Source organism: Lethenteron reissneri, chromosome 63, assembly GCF_015708825.2.
Source record: "Lethenteron reissneri isolate LAM-NWPU_2019-01 chromosome 63, ASM1570882v1, whole genome shotgun sequence".
Lineage (NCBI taxonomy): Eukaryota > Metazoa > Chordata > Hyperoartia > Petromyzontiformes > Petromyzontidae > Lethenteron > Lethenteron reissneri.
This window is the reverse complement of record NC_083841.1, coordinates 6049715-6069413: the sequence shown is the minus strand read 5'-3', so window position 1 is coordinate 6069413 and position 19699 is coordinate 6049715. Positions and strand designations below refer to the sequence as shown.

At 49.9% G+C, this 19699-nt stretch overlaps 1 protein-coding gene across 1 annotated transcript in view; it reads left to right on the top strand.

Annotated features, from left to right (window-relative positions):
* Nucleotides 1-3628: 3628 nt before the first annotated feature.
* Nucleotides 3629-19699, top strand: part of LOC133358825 (probable helicase with zinc finger domain) — a 99788-nt gene continuing 83717 nt past the window's right edge. The window contains exons 1-2 of the mRNA XM_061577272.1: nt 3629-3766; nt 19315-19630. Coding sequence (XP_061433256.1) covers nt 19370-19630 — 261 coding nt within the window. The 5' untranslated portion in view covers nt 3629-3766; nt 19315-19369. The remainder of the gene's footprint in view (nt 3767-19314; nt 19631-19699) is intronic.

The window sequence follows — 19699 nt, the reverse complement described above, 5'->3', positions numbered from 1 at the left end:
GGGCAGTGAGAGGCTAGCTGTGGAAGGGGCAGCAGTGACGCTAGAGAGCGGGGGCAGCGGTGTGGCTGCAAGGATCGCCTGACGGGGCAGCAGAGAGACTGCAGAGTGGAACGCAGGGAGTCTGCATGACGGAGTAGCCGAGGGCTGTGGAGAGGTCGTCGAGCGAACGCGGGATCTGAGCGAGACGCCGTGGTGCGGAGATTCTACGAACCCAATAAAGGACAACGGAGATCGACATCTGAGAGAGAGTCCTTTATTACACTGTTAAGCACCTCCTAAAATTTACCAGTCTTGCTGAGTCTTTCTCTCCCCCTGCCACCACGGGGGGATTTCCCCACAGCTCTCTCATTGACATGCTAATTTATCTGCTCCAGCCAGACCCACCTCTCTCTCTGCCCCCCCCCCCCTCTCTATTTAAGTCCACGACACAGAGGCATTGGGCCTATGTTTGTTTATGTTGTGTCTCTGTGTATCTCTGTGTTGTCTCTCTCTGTGTGTCTGTGTGTCTCCGTGTCTATGTTGTGTCTCTCTCTCTCTCTCTGTGTGTCTCTGTGTTGTCTCTCTCTGCTTGTGTGTCTGTCTGTGTGTCTCCGTGTCTGTGTTTTGTCTCTCAAATGTATTTCTACCTGATGACGATTGCTTGTGTTGCAATCGAAACGTCGTATTCTATCATTTAATTTATTTTCTTTCTACGTGACTTTACCGAAAGAACCAAAGAGTAATTCCTGCAGTCACGAAAGCTTCAAATCGAGTAACAGTGTCCCTACAGATCACTGGAATATAATCGACACAATTACACAGCAATCAGCTGCTAATGTATTTAAAAAAACTAACACTACCCAAATTAACAAATGTGCTAGACTAACTAACAAATAACTCTCATCTAATAATGAACATTTTATAAACAAAACGGTTATCAACATGACTAACGTTGAATTATACAGCGATATGATTTCAGTCCTGTCTAAAGGTCTTAACTTTGCTGTTGCCCCACGTACAATCCCTGACGATGAGATAATTGCTGAAGTTGAATCAGCAGTGAGACATCTCCCCCATATGATAATAATTTTTTTACCCTTCTATCTGGCAACAAAACTGACACCTTTTTTTTACAAGGAGTCATGTTTACATAGACCACAATACCTGTAGTCATAATGCAAACAAAAACACAACTCTGATAATGTATGCACTGTCCTTGAAATTGATTGGTCCACACCCGAGACAGCTTTTCTTAGAGCCTAGTCTCACATGGTGTTGGACCAGATGACGCCAAAAGGCGCACAACTCAAAGACAACGCACCATCAGAGTATGAGAGCTCAGGGTAAGCATTTACACCATTGGAACCTCATTTGCCAGTAAAAAATATGATAATTGGTTTTTTTTACCCTTCTATCTAAAGATGTCACTTTTGTTGCCAGATAGAAAGAAGGGTAAAAAACAATTATCATATTTTTACTGGCAAATGAAGTTCCAACGGTGTAAATCTCCCCCATAATCAAGCTGAGATGACGAGGCACGAGGTTGGCAAAAATATTGAGAAATGCAAATTGCCAAAAACAAATATTACCTTCAGTGAAGCAAAAGCCTTAAGAGAATTGAGAGCCAATAAAGATATCCAAATTCTTGCTGATAAGGACCGATCGACTGTTGTGATGCCCCGTGAGGACTACGATAATAAAATCAAAGATTACTCGATGAAGGTACTTTTAAAAAATAGACACCTTTATACAAGGCATCATGTTTGCAATAACCACTTCACAAGCAGTCAAAATGCAAACAAAAATAAACAACTCTGATGATGATAATGATATGCACTGTCCTTGAAGTTGATTGGTCCACACCCGAGACAGCTTTTCTTAGAGCCTAGTCTCACATGGTGTTGGACCAGATGACGCCAAAAGGCGCACAACTCAAAAACAATGCACCATTTGAGTATTGAGAGCTCGGGGTAAGCATTTACATTATTAGACATCCTTTGCCGCTACTAGTATAATACACTATACACTACACTATACACTACTATACACTACACTACTATACACTACACTACTATACACTACACTATACACTACACTATACACTACACACTATACACTACACACTACTATACACTACCCTATACACTACACTACTATACACTATACACTACACTACTATACACTACACTATACACTACACTACTATACACTACACTATACACTACACTACTATACACTACACTACTATACACTAAACTACACACTACACTATACACTACACTACTATACACTGCACTATACACCAGAGGTGGGACAAAGTCATTGTTATGCAAGTCCAAGTCGAGTCTGAAGTCATCAAATTCATGACTCGAGTCTGACTCGAGTCCAAGTCACATGACTCGAGTCCACACCTCAGCTATACACTACACTATACACTACACTATACACTACACTACTACACTACACTATACACTACACACTAGTGCTGTACTAGTGACAAATTGGCCACGTTCTATTTACGTGACAATCCTCACTAGTTGGCTGTGCCGGGTGGTGGCGGGTTTTAACGACACATTTTATATATTTACGCTTATCGTATCACGATATCCTCTGACGATATATCGCGATATATCGTGATACGAATCGACAACGGCTAAAGTTCAGAATCACTAACATCAGCGTCGCGGGAATCGATTCCGAACCACACCGGTAACGTATGGGCCGAATTGAAGCCACGGTACGCTATCGATTCACTGCGTAGAATCGATTCCCGAGGACACCGAAACAACCCCCCACTTCATGGCGGAAGGTGGGGGGGGATCGATTCGAACGACTCAACTTCCGGTCGAATCGATTTGACTTTCGGTTTTGCCGGAAGTACAGTAGCTGGGGGAGGGGTTTGGTGGGGGGGGGTGATGGGGGGGTTGGTGGGGGGTTTGGTGGGGGGGGTTGGTGGGTGGGTGTTGGTGGGGGTGGGTAGTGGGGGGGGGGTGGTGGGGGTGGGTAGTGGGGGTGGGTAGTGGGGGGGGGTTGGTGGGGAGTTGGTGGGGGGGTTGGTGGGGGTGGGTAGTGGGTGGGGGTTGGTGGGGGGTGTTGGTGGGGGGGTTGGTGGGGGGGGTTGGTGGGGGTGGGTAGTGGGGGGGGGTTGGTGGGGGGGTTGGTGGGGGTGGGTAGTGGGGGGGGGTTGGTGGGGGGTTGGTGGGGGGTTGGTGGGGGGGGTTGGTGGGGGGGGGTTGGTGGGGGTTGATTGAGGGGGGGGTTTGGTGGGGGATTTGGTGGGGGGTGTTGGTGGGGGGGGGGTTGGTTTTTTTTTGGGGGGGGGTGGGGGGGTTGATGGGGGGGTTGATGGGGGGGTTGATGGGGGGTGGGGGTTGATGGGGGGTGGGGTGTGATGGGGGTTGATGGGTGATGGGGGGGGGTTGACGGGGGTGACAGGGGGGGGTGATGGGGGTGGGGGTGGGTGTTGATGGGGGGGGGTGATGGGGGTGGGGGGTGGTGATGGGGGGGGGGCGAAGGGGGCGGAGCTGCGCGCTGCGCCCCACCGCCCCGAGCCGACGGGAAGTCGACAAGCGGCGCTCGCGCGGCGCACCGGGAGATGCCCCTGGCCCGTCTCGCATTGCGCGCGGGGGTCGCTTTGGGGGCAGCAGTAACAGCAGCAGGGGCAGCAGCAGGGGCAGTGGCGGTGGTTGAAGAATGTGATGCTGACGATGACGATGGTGACGATGTCGCGCTGAAGACGACGGCTGAGAAGGAGTGAAGCAGCAGGAGGAAGAAGTCTAGAGAACAGGTTGCGTGTTGCTTGCACGGCTCTCCCACCCACCATCACATCACCACCCCCCACCACCCCACATCACCACCCACACCCACCCCCCCACCCACCCCCCCACCCACCCCCCCACCCACCCCCCCACCACCCCCACCCACCACCCCCACCCACCACCCCCCCACCCACCCCCCCCCCACCCCCCACCCACCCACCCCCCACCCCCACCCACCCACCCACCCCCCCACCCACCACCCACCCCCCCACCACCACCCACCCCCCCACCACCCACCCACCCCCACCCCCCACCACCACCCCCCACCACCCACCCACCACCCCCCCCCCACCACCACCCCCTTCCTCGACTGCGCCGCAGCTAAAGACGACGGAGGCGCGGGGTGGGGGGCCGCTTATGGAGCCCCCCTCTAACGTGGTCGTGGCACTCGCTTTGGGTTGTTGTTGGGGTTGTTGTTGGTTGTTGTTGGTTGTTGTTGGTTGTTGTTGTTGTTGGTTGTTGTTGTTGGGGTAGTGGGGTTGGTTTGAGGTGGACGAGGTGGGGGGTGGTGGTGGTGGTGGTGGACGCTTACTGTGTTGAGGCCGTCGTTGGTGGTGGTTGTGGTGGTGGTTGTGGTGGTTGTGGTTGTGGTAGTTGTGGTGGTGGTTGTTGGTGGTGGTTGTTGTTGGTGGTGCTTTTGTTGTTGAGTTGTGAAGTAAACAAGGGGGGGGGGGGAGACTGGGCCGCTCTGCCACCACCACCACCACTGTCGAGGTTGTTGTGGTGGTGATGGTTGTTGTTGTGGTTGTTGTTGGTGATGGTTGTTGGTGGTTTGTGGTGGTGGTTGTTTTGGTGGTTGTTGTGGTGGTTGTTTTGGTGGTTGTTGTGGTGGTGGTTGTGGTGGTGGTGGTTGTGTTGGTTGTTGTGGTTGTTGTTGTGGTGGTGGTGGTTGTTGTGGTGGTGGTTGTTGTGGTGGTTGTTGTTGTGGTGGTGGTACAGTTTAGTGCATCTCAGCCAACCGCGTGGCATCTCCTGGGGTCTGTCCCGTGACCTCCTGTCAGCACTCGACTCTGCACGTGGCCCTCAAAGTGCACCCAGCCTGGCACGGGGCGTCGCGGTGACGTCACCGTCACTTTGCGGCCAATGGCGGCTGTTGTGATGGTTGTGTTGGTGGTGGTTGTTGTTGTGATGGTTGTTGTGGTTGTTGTGATGGCTGTGTTGGTGGTGGTTGTTGTTGTGGTTGTGGTTGTTGTGATGGCTGTGTTGGTGGTGGTTGTTGTGATGGTTGTTGAGATGGTTGTGTTGGTGGTGGTTGTGGTTGTTGAGATGGTTGTGTTGGTGGTGGTTGTTGTTGTGTTGGTGGTGGTTGTTGTGATGGTTGTGTTGGTGGTGGTTGTTGTTGTTGTGGTTGTTGTGGTTGTTGTGATGGTTGTGTTGGTGGTGGTTGTTGTGATGCTTGTGTTGGTGGTTCTTGTGAGTGTTGTGATGGTTGTCGTGTTGGTGGTTGTGGTTGTTGAGATGGTTGTGTTGGTGGTTGTTGTGGTTGTAGTTGTTGTGATGGTTGTGTTGGTGGTTGTGTTGGTGGCGGTTGTTGTGGTGTTGTGATGGTTGTCGTGTTGGTGGTTGTTGTGGTGGTTGTGTTGGTGGCGGTTGTTGTGATGGTTGCCGTGTTGGTGGTTGTGCTGGTTGTGTTGGTCGCGGTTGTTGTGGTTGTTGTGATGGTTGTCGTGTTGGTGGTGGCTGTGGTGGCGGTTGTTGTGATGGTTTTCGTGGTTGTGGTTGTCATGTTGGTGGTTGTTGTGATGGTTGTCGTGTTAGTGGTTGTTGTGGTTGTTGTGTTGGTGGTGGTTGTTGTGATGGTTGTCGTGTTAGTGGTTGTTGTGGTGGTGGTTGTTGTGATGGTTGTCGTGTTGGTGGTGGTTGTTGTGGTGGTGGTTGTGGTTGTGGTGATGGTTTTCGTGGTGGTGTTTGTCGTGTTGGTGGTTGTTGTGATGGATGTGTTGGTGGTGGTTGTTGTGATGGTTGTGTTGGTGGTGGTTGTGATGGTTGTCGTGTTAGTGGTTGTTGTTGTGGTTGTTGTGTTGGTGGTGGTTGTTGTTGAGTTGTCGTTTAGTGGTTAAAGTCACGGTGGGAGGGAGACGGAGCCGCTCACCCACCACCACCACCACCACCACTGATGTCGTGGTTATTGGTGGTGCTGGTTGTGTTGTGGTGAGGGTGGTTGTGGTGGTGGTTGCGTTGTGGTGAGGGTGAGGTGTGTGGTGGTTGTGTCGTGGTGAGGGTGGTTGTGGTGGAGGTTAGCAGGTATGGTGGTGGTTGTGTTGTGGTGAGGGTGGTTGTGGTGAAGGTTAGCAGGTATGGTGGTGGTTGTGTTGTGGTGAGGGTGGTTGTGGTGAGGGTGGTTGTGATGTGGGTTAGCAGGTGTTGTGGTGAGGAGTGTGGTGGTTGTGTTGTGGTGAGAGTTAGCAGGTGATGTTGTGGTGAGGGTGAGCTGTGGTAGTGGTTGTGTTGTGGTGAGGGTGAGGTGTGGTGGTGGTTGTGTTGTGGTGAGAGTGGTTGTGGTGAGAGTTAGCAGGTGTTGTTGTGAGGGTGAGGTGTGGCGGTGGTTGTGTTGTGGTGTGGGTTAATAGGTGTGGTGCTGGTTGTGTTGTGGTGAGGATGGTTGTGGTGTGGGTTAGCAGGTGTGGTTGGTGGTGGTTGTGTTGTGGTTAGGGTTAGCAGGTGTTGTGGTGGTGAGGGTGAGGTGTGTGGTGCTTGTGTTGTGGTGAGGGTGAGGTGTGGTGAGAGTGAGGTGTGGTGGTGATTGTGTTGTGGTGAGGGTTAGCAGGTGATGTTGTGGTGAGGTGTGTGGTGGTTGTGTTGTGGTGAGAGTGAGGTGTGTGGTGAGGGTGAGGTGTGGTGAGAGTTAGGTGTGTGGTGAGGGTGAGGTGTGGTGAGAGTTAGGTGTTGTGGTGAGGGTGAGGTGTGGTGCTGGTTGTGTTGTGGTGAGGGTGGTTGTTGTGTGGGTTAGCAGGTGTGGTGGTGAGGTGTGTGGTGGTTGTGTTGTGGTGAGAGTTAGGTGTTGTGGTGAGGGTGAGGTGTTGTGGTGAGGGTGAGGTGTGTGGTGAGGGTGAGGTGTGTGGTGAGAGTGAGGTGTTGTGGTGAGGGTGAGGTGTGTGGTGGTTGTGTTGTGGTCAGGGTTAGCAGGTGTGGGGGTGAGTGCTAGCAGGTGTTGTGGTGAGGGTTAGGTGTTGTGGTGAGTGTTAGCAGGGGTGAGGTTTAGCAGGTGTTGTGGTGAGGGTTAGTTGTTGTGGTGAGTGTTAGCAGGTGTTGTGGTGAGGGTTAGTTGTTGTGGTGAGTGTTAGCAGGTGTTGTGGTGATGGTTAGTTGTTGTGGTGAGTGTTAGCAGGTGTTGTGGTGATGGTTAGTTGTTGTGGTGAGTGTTAGCAGGTGTTGTGGTGAGGGTTAGTTGTTGTGGTGAGTGTTAGCAGGTGTTGTGGTGAGGGTTAGTTGTTGTGGTGAGTGTTAGCAGGTGTTGTGGCGATGGTTAGTTGTTGTGGTGAGTGTTAGCAGGTGTTGTGGTGAGGGTTAGTTGTTGTGGTGAGTGTTAGCAGGTGTTGTGGTGATGGTTAGTTGTTGTGGTGAGTGTTAGCAGGTGTTGTGGTGATGGTTAGTTGTTGTGGTGAGTGTTAGCAGGGGTGAGGGTTATTAGGTCTTGTGGTGAGTGTTAGCAGGTGTGAGGGCTAGCAGGTGTTGTGGTGAGTGTTAGCAGGAGTTGTGTTGAGGGTTAGGTGTTGTGGTTGTGGGTTAGCAGGTGTGAGGATTAGCACGAGTTGCGGTGAGGGTGAGGTGTTGTGGTGAGGGTTAGCAGGAGTTGTGGTGAGTGTTACTTGTTGTGGTGAGTGTTAACAGGTGTGTGGGTAAGGGTTAGCAGGGGTTGTGATGAGGGTTAGGCGTTGTGGTGAGTGTTAGCAGGTGTGATGGTTAGGTGTTGTGGTGAGGGTTAGGTGTTGTGGTGAGTGTTAGCAGGTGTGATGGGTAGGTGTTGTGGTGAGGGTGAGGTGTTGTGGTGAGGGTTAGCAGGTTGTGAGGGTGGTTGTGGTGACACAGACGAGAGGTGATGGAACGAAATCGCGACTAAACACGACTACCCTTGTGGCCATTGATTCTTGCCGGCAGTTCCATGTAGCAAAACAGGCGTGTAAGCCTGCCTTGTTGGCGCCAACATTGTTGTACTGCACTTCTGCGCTGTCGCGTCTGCTGCTGCGCTCCCTGCTTTCGCTGAACCGGACTGCCCATCGGTTTAAAGCCCGGTCAAACCATTCCCACCCGCATGGTGTCGGCAGGCCCACATCCAGCAGTGGATTTACCGAAGGTGTATTTATTAATTCATTGATTTCTCATCAGCATCAGCCGGGTGATCCATTGCTGGGTGCAGGGTGGGGGGCGGTGGGTCGGGGGGCTGTGTTGGTCACGTGGGTTGTTTGGCCATTCAGACGCTGTCTTCTCGACAGACCTGTTCTTCACCTGAGGACGGCTGCTTGCGTTGTGGCCGAAACGTCGTGAGAATTGTATTTTATTGTCTTGATTCTTTCGGTAAAGTCACGTAGGTAAAAAATGATAGGTGAAATTCCTCCCCGTAGAGGGTATTAATTCTAGATTTGAAGCTTTCGTGACTGCAAGGATTCCTACTCTTAGTTCTTTCGGTAAAGTCACGTAGGGAAAGAACCAAGAAGATGAATCCCTGCAGTCACGAAAGCTTTAAATCGAAATCTTTCGGAAAAGTCACATAGAAGGGAAATAATAAAATAATAAAAAATAAATCATAATAAAATACAATTCTCACGACGTTTTGGCCACAACGCAAGCAGCTGTCCTCAGGTGAAGAACAGGGCTGCCGGAAAGACAGCGTCTGAAATATTTCCAACAGCCCTGTTCTTCACCTGAGGTGCGGCTGCTTGCGTTGTGGCCGAAACGTCGTGAGAATTATTTTATTATGTTTTATTTTTATTATTTTATTATTTCCCTTCTACGTGACTTTACCGAAAGAACCAAGAAGATGAATCCCTGCAGTCACGAAAGCTTTAAATCGAAATGTTTGGGCATACTTCACCACGCCGGTCAGTTCGGGGTTGTGGTGATGTGTGGCGGCGTTCCAAAGCTGTGCACTGGAATTCATTCGAGCCGGAGTCTCATCTCGGCCAGCGAGCCGCAACAAGAATTTTGATATTTTCCACACCCCGGCATATCGCGTCGAGTATACTCCTCCTCGCTTTGGCTGTGGCTACGAATCGTCACGTGCCGCCTACTCCGCGGCGTTCCGGCGACCTGGAAAATATTCAGTGAGAAATTAAGTTCTGGTTTGTGTGTGTGTGTGCGCGTGTCCTCTTTCTTATAATAATGTTACTATTTTTACAGCGTAGCGGTTAGCGAGCCGCGCTGTCAACCCGGCGGCACGAGTTCGATTCCCGTTCACGGCCAACGCTGGTCGACGATTGTCTGAACCGGTCCTGGGCCTCCCCTAGGTCGACTCGGCCTCAAATGCGTACCCGGTGCGGTGTAAACGGGTGTGGTGCCGGCTACCCACACCCCCTCGTGTGCCGCTTGCCGGCCGTCAGAGGTGCTCGCGAACAGCACTTGGCCCCAACAGCCTATTCCGGCTATAGGGGGCAGTCTTTGTCATTGTGTGTGTCCGCTTTATTATTACGATAATAATGATAATGTGAGTAGTCCTCTTGGTTCTTTCGGTAAAGTCACGTAGAATGGAAATAATAAAATAATAAAAATAAAACATAATAAAATAATTCTCACGACGTTTCGGCCACAACGCAAGCAGCCGTCCTCAGGTGAAGAACAGGTCTGTCGGAAAGACAGCGTCTGAATGACACACTCCAGGCTTGGCAGCGTATATTTAATTCCTTTGTTCATTCAGACGCTGTCTTTCCGACAGACCTGTTCTTCACCTGAGGACGGCTGCTTGCGTTGTGGCCGAAACGTCGTGAGAATTATTTCTATTTATGTTTTATTTTTATTATTTTATTACTTCCCTTCTACGTGACTTTACCGAAAGAACCAAGAAGATGAATCCCTGCAGTCACGAAAGCTTTAAATCGAAATGTGAGTAGTATAATTATCAACGCGCGTGGCGACGGCCGTTTTTGCCGGTCCATTGCCGGACGAGGGGCCTTCCCCGCGCCGCACAAGGTAGTGGGTGTTACTTCACCATACTTCACCACTCTGGCTGCTGCGGGTTGGCGAAAGGCGGGCTTCGCGAGGCGTGTGACGGCAGGTGCAGTTCCAACGTTGGGTTGGATTTTACTGTCGCGTACCCTTTGTTGCTTTTATATACCGTCGCCCCCACATTGGCCTGCCTGTAACGACAACAACAACCTGTTTGCGCACGGCGGTGGGGAACTCGCTATCCACAGAGGCTCGGAAACCCCGCCGAGCTTACGAGATCCGACGAGATCCCGCCGCTGTTTCGGTGATTTGGCGACGAGCATTGTCGTTGATAGCAGCCGCTCGCGATGACGAAAGATGTGCCGCAGCAATCGTTGGAAGCAGAAACGAGAAAAGAGTGCCTGAAACAAAAGAACCTCAAGTTCATTTATTAGGTGTAGCCCTGTGAGCCATTCGGCTCTTGAATCGGGTGCAACCGCAACAAACAAAAAAACAAAAACATGAACAAAAAACATCTTAAAGTGAATATGTGACTAAGTGCAAACAGAAAATCCAAGAAAAGACAGCAAAATATTGCAAAAAAAACCACCGTACACCAACGCTGTGTTCAAAAATCCCAGTGGGATGCAAGTCAAGCAACAACAACTACGCTCCCCGCATCCACGCTCCGTGCCGTCGCCAACCCGCGCACGGCAAATGAGGGAGGCCTATGGCGAGCGGTGCATTGACCAAGTGCCGCGTGTAAGTATAACACATGGTAATAGCGGTACCACGTTTGCAAGAGGAGGTGTACATTTAATTACGGCGAACGTATGGCGATTAGCACGATAGTGATTGCAATAATAGTAGCGGCTGAAGTGAAAACCAACGTACGTCACGACAATATCTTCGATGTAAATAAAGACCTGAATCTGGGGGTTATGTACGTCTCAAAAACCTGCCGGGTACTTCCCGACAACGTCGAAGAAATCTGAAATTTGGTACATAGATGGCTTTTAGGACAAACAAAAGGAGAAATCAGAAATTCCGAGTTTTTTTATTTTAACGACCCCAAATGTCGATTTTTCAGTGCCCCATAAACATAATGTTTGTTTCTTTCGGTAAAGTCACGTAGGTATAAAATAGATCACAACGTTTGTGTTGTCGCCCAGTGACAGACGCTTGTGTTGCGATCGAAACGTCGTGATTTATTTTATCTTCTACCCACGTGACTTTACCGAAAGAACCACAGAGTATGGATTCCTGCAGTCACGAAAGCTTCAAATCAAGATTGCCCCATGAAAATGTTTGTGCTTTGTGTCATTCAGAAACCGTAAATAATATAAGATTGTGGTTTGTTTTCATTTGATAGAGCTTTAAACAGGAAATACATTTAAAGGCGACGCTTTCATCCGGCAGCGGATATACCACGACTGACGACGATGTTATTGCAGGAGGGATGCAACGGCCACAATTGTTAAGTGTGAAAATACAGGGACTCCTCTACTTACGAACATTAAACTTAAGATGTTTCAGAGATACGAACAAACCTGTCCCCGTATGTCCAGTTGCATGTTCGGACCGAGAATCGTAAGTTCAACCGCCGCGCAATAGATGGCGGTGGTGACCTCTACATCTGCAGAACGTGAAGAACCAGTGGCATCTACAGAATGGGAAGAACCAGTGTCATCTACAGAATGGGAAGAACCAGTGGCATCTGCAGAACGTGAAGAACCAGTGACATCTACATATGCAGAACGTGAAGAACCAGTGGCGTCTACATCTGTAGAACGTGAAGAACCAGTGGCGTCTACATCTGCAGAACGTGAAGAACCAGTGGCGTCTACATCTGCAGAACGTGAAGAACCAGTGGCATCTACAGAACGGGAAGAACCAGTGGCATCTGCAGAACGTGAAGAACCAGTGGCATCTGCAGAACGTGAAGAACCAGTGACATCTACATATGCAGAACGTGAAGAACCAGTGGCGTCTACATCTGTAGAACGTGAATAACCAGTGGCATCTACATCTGCAAAACGTGAAGAACCAGTGGCATCTACATCTGCAGAATGTGAAGAACCAGTGGCATCAACATCTGCAGAACGTGAAGAACCAGTTGCATCTACATCTGCATAACGTGAAGAACCAGTGGCATCTACATCTGCAAAACGTGAAGAACTAGTGTCATCAACATCTGCAGAACGTGAAGAACCAGTTGCATCTACATCTGCATAACGTGAAGAACCAGTGGCATCTACATCTGTGGAACGTGAAGAACCAGTGGCATCTACATCTGCAGAACGTGAAGAACCAGTGGCATCTACATCCGCAGAATGTGAAGAACCAGTGGCATCTACAGAACGTGAAGAACCAGTGGCATCTACAGAACGTGAAGAACCAGTGGCATCTACATCTGCAGAACGTGAATAACCAGTGGCATCTACATCTGCAGCACGTGAAGAACCAGTGGCATCTACATCTGCAGAACGTGAAGAACCAGTGGCATCTACAGAACGTGAAGAACCAGTGGCATCTACATCTGCAGAACATGAATAACCAATGGCATCTATATCTGCAGAACGTGAAGAACGAGTGGCATCTACATCTGCAGAACGTGAAGAATCAGTGGCATCTACATCTGCAGAACACGAAGAACCAGTGGCATCTACATCTGCAGAACGTGAAGAGCCAGCGGCATCTACATCTGCAGAACATGAAAAACCAGTGGCATCTACATCTGTGGAATGTGAAGAACCAGTGGCATATCTATATATGCAGAACTTGAAGAAGAAGCAGTGACATCTACATCTGCAGAACATGAAGAACCAGTGGCATCTTCAGCTTACAGGATATACAGCTATTAAAACCATTCCCCCGTGTTTAGTGTACACGCCTTACAACATGTTTGTAATCGACAGCAGTAAAGTTGGACTTGCGAACAAACCGACTTACGAACAGACCTCTGGAACCGAACTCGTTCGTAAGGAGTCAGGAGTCACTCTCCAGCACACACGAGAGATATTACAAAAAAGAACAATTACCACGCTCACACCACCACCATAATCATATTTTTTTTTTCTATTTATAAAAAAGGGAAATTTGTGAATATGTGTGTCTGTTCGAAATGTTTAGCATACTTCCCAACATACAACAAACTTGAAATTTGGCATGTGGGTAGCTTCTAGACTGTACACAATGCAAAACATATAAAAATAGACTTTTGTATTTTGGGAGGGGGGGCAATAATGGATATATTTGGCACGTCGTCACATCTGTGATGTCACGCGCAGTGTGCCCGCTGACGTCACGCATCCCCCCTCCAACCCTACGCGTAGGCCGTGTATTAATCCAAGACAAGAATCCAAGTAAAGTCACGTCTAAAGATAAAATAATAAATTAAATACTAGCATACGACGTTTCGATTGCAACACAAGCAATCATCATCAGGTATAAATGAAATAGCAACAAAATCTAACCAAAAACTATAGACAGACATATAAGCAGACAGATATCATGTATCTCTGTGATATATGTCTGCTTATATGACTGTCTATAGCAGCGGTCGGGAACCTATGGCTCGCGAGCCATATATGGCTCTTCCGGTGACGGCATATGGCTCCCGGACAATTTTGAGTTGAAAAAAATAAAAAAATAAATAATCAGTTTGGAACTGATTTTAAAATACTCGTGATATTGCTTAATAATACTGTGTCTTTTTAAAGTAAACAGAAATTCTTTTGAAGATAAATTTCACGGGTCACGGGTCCCGTGACCAGAAGTCGCATTAAAAGTAAGACATTTAATTTATTATACGTTAAAAATACTATATGGCTCTCAATGAAAGATATTTAGAAATATTTGGCTTTTAGGGCTCTCCCACTCAAAAGGTTCCTGACCCCTGGTCTATAGTTTAGATTTTTGTTGCTATTTCATTTATACCTGATGATGATTGCTTGTGTTGCAATCGAAACGTCGTATGCTAGTATTAATTTATTATTTTCTCTTTATACGTGACTTTACCGAAAGAACCAAAGAGTAATTCCTGCAGTCACGAAAGCTCCAAATTAAGAAAGAATCCAAGTCTCGGGCGAAGCCGCTGTAGTAAAGCTCGTTATTTTATAAAGCGCAATTTGAGAATGAAATATCTCAACGCTCTGTACACTGTATTCTATTATAAAATCTCGGCGTTCTATTTGTCCGTCAACTAAATTACAAAAGATCCTTGCAGAAGGCCTGAGAGGAAACAGTTCTAGAAAGTGGGACCCCCACTTCCCTCTGTGGGGGTGAACAGTTGATCCTGCCGCTTTCCAATAATTGTTGATCCCCCTTCACGCCCCCCCCCCCCCCCCATAAAACCATACAGTGAAACAGGTGGACTTCTCCACAAATCTGGCTGTCGCCTGATGAAGCTGGTTGTAATTACTGGCGAAACGTCGTACTCAGATTGTAAATGTTGTGGCTTGGCTCTCAAACACACCGGTGTGCTGTACTAGTATACTACACTATACACTACACTATACACTATACTACTATACACTACACTACTATACACCACACTACACACGATACTATACACTACACTACTATACACTACACTATATACTACACTATACACTACTATACACTACACTACTATACACTACACTACTATACACTACACTATACACTACTATACACTACACTACTATACACTACACTACTATACACTACACTACTATTCACTGCACTATACACTACACTATACACTACTATACACTACACTACTATACACTACTATACACTACATTATACACTACACTACTATACACTACACTACTATACACTACACTATACACTAGTGCTGTACTAGTAACGAATTGGCACATTCCGCGACAAACCTTACTAGTTGGCTGTGTCGGGTGGTGGCGGGTTTAACGACACATTTATATATTTACGCGATCTCACCTGTAAAACATCTATTGTGGATGATATTGGTGGCGAAAGCCTACCACTTGTTGAACTGAGTGAATCCTTGTTTTTTTTCTTCTTGGTTCTTTCGGTAAAGTCACGTAGAAGGGAAATAATAAAATAATAAAAATAAAACATAATAAAAAAATTCTCACGACGTTTCGGCCACAACGCAAGCAGCCGTCCTGAGGACATGTTTTATTTTTATTCATTTATTATTTCCCTTCTATGTGACTTTACCGAATGAACCAAGAAGATGAATCCCTGCAGTCACGAAAGCTCTAAATCGAAATTGAACCCTTATTTGTTCGACACACATGGGGCTCTGGCCTTGCCGAACTATCCAATATTCCGAGCGATGTACAATGGGACTTCCCCAGTGCCTCCTGCCCCAATACATTTTTCCCCAAAATAAGTTTCCACAAAAGCAACACTTACCGACGGTAACCAGCACTCCAGGCGAAGGAGGAGGATGTGGTGGGTTCCATGTGGAAGGTGATGGAGGTTGTGGAGGAGTGCTTAATGCACTTAATATGCACTTACTGTACTCTGTTCACTTTGTCATAAAATTATAACTTAAACACCTAATGACACTAACTTAAACTTCACGTGTTTCACTTAAAGGCCACGTTACTCGACGCCTTTACACCACGTTACGCGCCGTCCGGCGACATCAGCTGATGTGGGGCATACTCTTTTTTGGTAAAGTCACGTAGGTAAAAATTAAAATTAATAAAAGTAAAATAAAAATAAAATAAAAATCACGACGTTTCGGAGGCAACACAAGCTTCCGTCTTCAGGTGGAACCGTCACAGCACGATAGCTGTATCAAGTACATCTTTACCGAAAAAACCTAACAATATGAATCCTTGCAGTCGCGAAAGCTTCAAATCTAGAATTGATGTGGGTCACTTCACCGCTGACAGCGGTGTCTGCAGAAGAATATCCAGAGGCCGGTGAAGGCACTGCACTGGGGGCTTCAATGCTGGTAGAACGCGGCTTAGGCCTGGGTGGCGGGGGCACGCCTAGCCGCTCCACGCGTCAATACCGAAATTGGACCGTTCGGTACGGCAATTCGGCTCGCGGCGAATTACGAATGCGCCGTGCAAGCCGAAAGCGCAGCCCTGTCGAATTAGCCCCGGTTACGAGTGCTCAAATACCGACATAACGCGGTGTTTTACTCTGTATGCCTACTCACGCCCTACGTGCGGCTGAGCCCAGATTTCTTTCGTAGGCGGGGGGCTACGATGAGGCGGCCGAAATTCTGGTAACACGAAAAAACTGCACGCCGCAATGAAATCCAGCGCAAGAATGGTAATCGATAACATATGCCACCACGTTCGTGGCCGGCGCGGACCGTCGCACATATACGGGCCCTTGTGTCAATCCACTGCTGGATGAGCGCCTCCCCGTGTGCGTGCGGGTAGCGGGGGTTGTTTCGACCATACTTCACCACGCCGTGTTCCGTGCGAGCTGGCGAGAGCACGCATCGTAGACCCGTGAAACAGAGCCACAATGCACCTGGTTTGTACTCTGCTCGTGTTGTCTCTGTGTCTCTACTGTTGTCGCGTTTGTGTCTCTGCGCTGGTCGCGAAAAACTTCGCGACCTATAAACGTCGCCGTCGGGGTGAACTTGCGTGCGCGGGACGACCCGCCGGGAGCAGGGGGTGGGTGGGGTGCTCTTTAAACCTACCCGGCGCCCCCTTCCTTCCGTGCGTGCCCGGCCGTGACCACCCCATCGCCGGGCTGGTGGGGGGGGGGTGGGCGGTGGTGGTGGCGGGGACGGGAGGTTTCGGTAAGGGGCGGGAGCCCGGTGGCTTGCGTGCGTTCCGGTGCAGCCTATTCGAACCGTTCAAAAGTTCACACTTTCTGCTGATGGTGTGGTTGGCCCTGTCGGCGGCGGGAGGCGGCGTTTCCTCCAAACTTTAAAAGCCTCGGGACCGGACGGGCTTACATTTTTTGTTTTAAGCTCCGTCAAAACCCACCCGCCCCCACAGCACGAAGCACGCGTGGCCTCTTCCCCGTTAAATCGGTAGGCCAGAAGTGAAATTATAGTTTAGTTTAGTTTTTCTCAGCGGCCCGGACAGTAGACATGAGGCCCGCGTCGTCGTTGAGACTAGTGCTAGTCGCCATTTACACAGCGGTGAAGAGTCCGCTCTTTGTTGGGATGTTCAGACACCGCCAGCGTGGGTTGTTAATGCGCACGTTTTAAAAATTCATCTTCTTGGTTCTTTCGGTAAAGTCACGTAGAAGGGAAATAAAGCATAATAAAATACAATTCTCAGGACGTTTCGGCCACAACGCAAGCAGCCGTCCTCAGGTGAAGAACAGGGCTGTCGGAAAGACAGCGTCTGAATGAACACCACCAAGCTTGGCAGTGTATATTTAAGCTGGGTTAGGGGAGGACACCTTTTTACCCAGCTTAAATATACGTTGCCAAGCTTGGTGGTGTTCATTCAGGCGCTGTCTTTCCAACAGACCTGTTCTTCACCTGAGGACGGCTGCTTGCGTTGTGGCCGAAAGGTCGTGAGAATTGTATTTTATTATGTTGCATTTTTTTTTATTATTTTCTTATTTCCCTTCTACGTGACTTTACCGAAAGAACCAAGAAGATGAATCCCTGCAGTCACGAAAGCTTTAAATCGAAATTTTTAAAATTGTCAAAAAAAGTTTTTTCGTTAAGTTTGTCACGTGAACAGGACACGCCAGTTGGTTACGAGTACAGCACACCGGTGGGTTGGAGAGCACGTGACAAACCTTACTGGTTGGCTGTGTCGGGTGGTGGCCGGATAAATGACGTATTTATATTTACGTGATCTAACCCAAAAAAACCGACATTATGCATGATATTGGTCGCGAAAGCCGACGTGTTGAACGTAATTTTCTTTGCCGGTCCCCGCTTTTAATCGGACGAGGATTCCGTTGGTAAATCTCTCGGAGCGGTGCAAAGCCCATCGCGGTTTCGCGAGCGGCCCACTGAAGCGGATATCGCAGAGCCACCTCTCAAGTCACTCCTCCTCCTGCTTCACGACGTGACCTCTGGTTCACACACAGAGTGGAGGGCGGCACTGCCCCACTCACTCTGACCGTCAAGTGAACGGTCGCGCCGATATTTTTAATTCGCGCGCTGGAAATGAGCCAAATTCAGTTGCGGAGCCAAATTTAATTTTGGCGGGTCCATTGCCTGAAGTCAGTCTTTGGTGATTCGGCTGCGACAATTAACTCACCGCATCGAAAAACCCAGTTTTAATCACAACTTTGCCCGTGTGGTTCTGCGGATCTCCGCATGAGTGTGTGGGTCTCTGTGTGTCTCTGTGGGTCTCTGTGGGTCTCCGCATGAGTGTGGGTCTCTGTGGGTCTCCGCATGAGTGCGTGGGTCTCCACGTCAGAGGTCGCAAACGGGTTTTGATTCTTTACCCGTACCCGTACCCGGCCGCACCAGGGTCGCAAACGGGTACCCGTACCCTACCCGATACCCGGCTACCCGTACCCGGCCGGGTATCGGGTAGGGTACGGGATTGCGACCTCTGGGATGAAGCCATGTTGCAGGCGCGGGTGGGTTGATTCTGGGAACTTGAATTGTGAGAAGAGACAAGACGTTGGGAAATGAGTGACAAACAGTTACTCACCAGTGACTCACGACCTACCCGTACCCGGCCGCACCAGGGTCGCAAACGGGTACCCGTACCCGGCCATGTACGGGTAGCCGGGTATCGGGTAGGGTACGGGTATCGGGTACCCGATTGCGACCTCTGCTCCACGTCAGTCTATGTGCCTTCGCGAAAACTACGGCTCTCTGTCCGAGTCAACGGTGGCCGGGTTGAGACCTTCATCAGCTCGCTCCACCTGCGGTTACCCCGTTCTAACCACGGGCAGCCGAAAAACCGTGACTTGAATCCTTGATCGCAGTCAGCGGTGGCAGCGGCTCGGCATTGCCTATCTGATTCTCATATTCACAGTCCCACTTGCAGCATGTGCAACGCGTCCAATCAAATGTCAGGGATTATAAGTTAATGCTTCTTGAGCTTGGTGGTGGTTGCCAGGTGGTGGGAGTTTGAGTTTGATCCAAGGCCGCTGCATGCCGCAGTACACCTCTTAATGGACGTGTACGTGTGTCTTTCCACGACGCTGCACACGCACAGCCCCGTGGTCTATCCACTGCTGGGTGAGGGCCTCTCCACGCCTTCCACAACTGCGGGGGGTGGTTTGACCGTTCTCGGATCGCGCAGGGCATTGTGGGCCGTGTGAAATGAACTCGTGGGCCTTGCATGGCCCGTGGGCGATGTGAAATGAATTAATTGGCCTTATCTGGCCCGATGGCCATGTGAAATGAAGTAGTGGGCCTTATCTGGCCCATGGGCTGTATTAAATTATGAAGTATAGGACTTCATCTGGCCCATAGACCATATTAAATGATGAAGTAGTGAACTTGAACTTGAACGTGCTGCCCCCCCACCCTCCCCCACCACCACCCTCCCTGCCTCCCCTCCAGGGTCGCGCGTGTTCGCTTCCGGGGTGGAGGGGCCGGCGTGTGACCCCGCCCCGCGATGGCGCACCGGCTCTCGGCCCGCGCTGGCCGGGCAGCGGCGTGCTGGGGAGACAGCCAGCGGGGGGCCCGGGGACACGGAGGCCACGGGGGCCACGGGGGCTCCGGCGGCGGCGGTGGCGGCGGTAGCGGCGGCGGTAGCCCCCCGCCGCCAGCGTCGCCCGTTCTGTCCTCCGCGGCGGCCGCTTCCCTGGCCTTGATGGCTGCGGACGACAAAGCGATCGTCTTCGACTTCAAGACGATGGCTGGCGGCCACCTGCAGGTTGGTGGGGAGGGGGGTGGGGGGGTGACGAGTTTGCGCGGCACGACTGGTTACCACCATCGGTTTGGC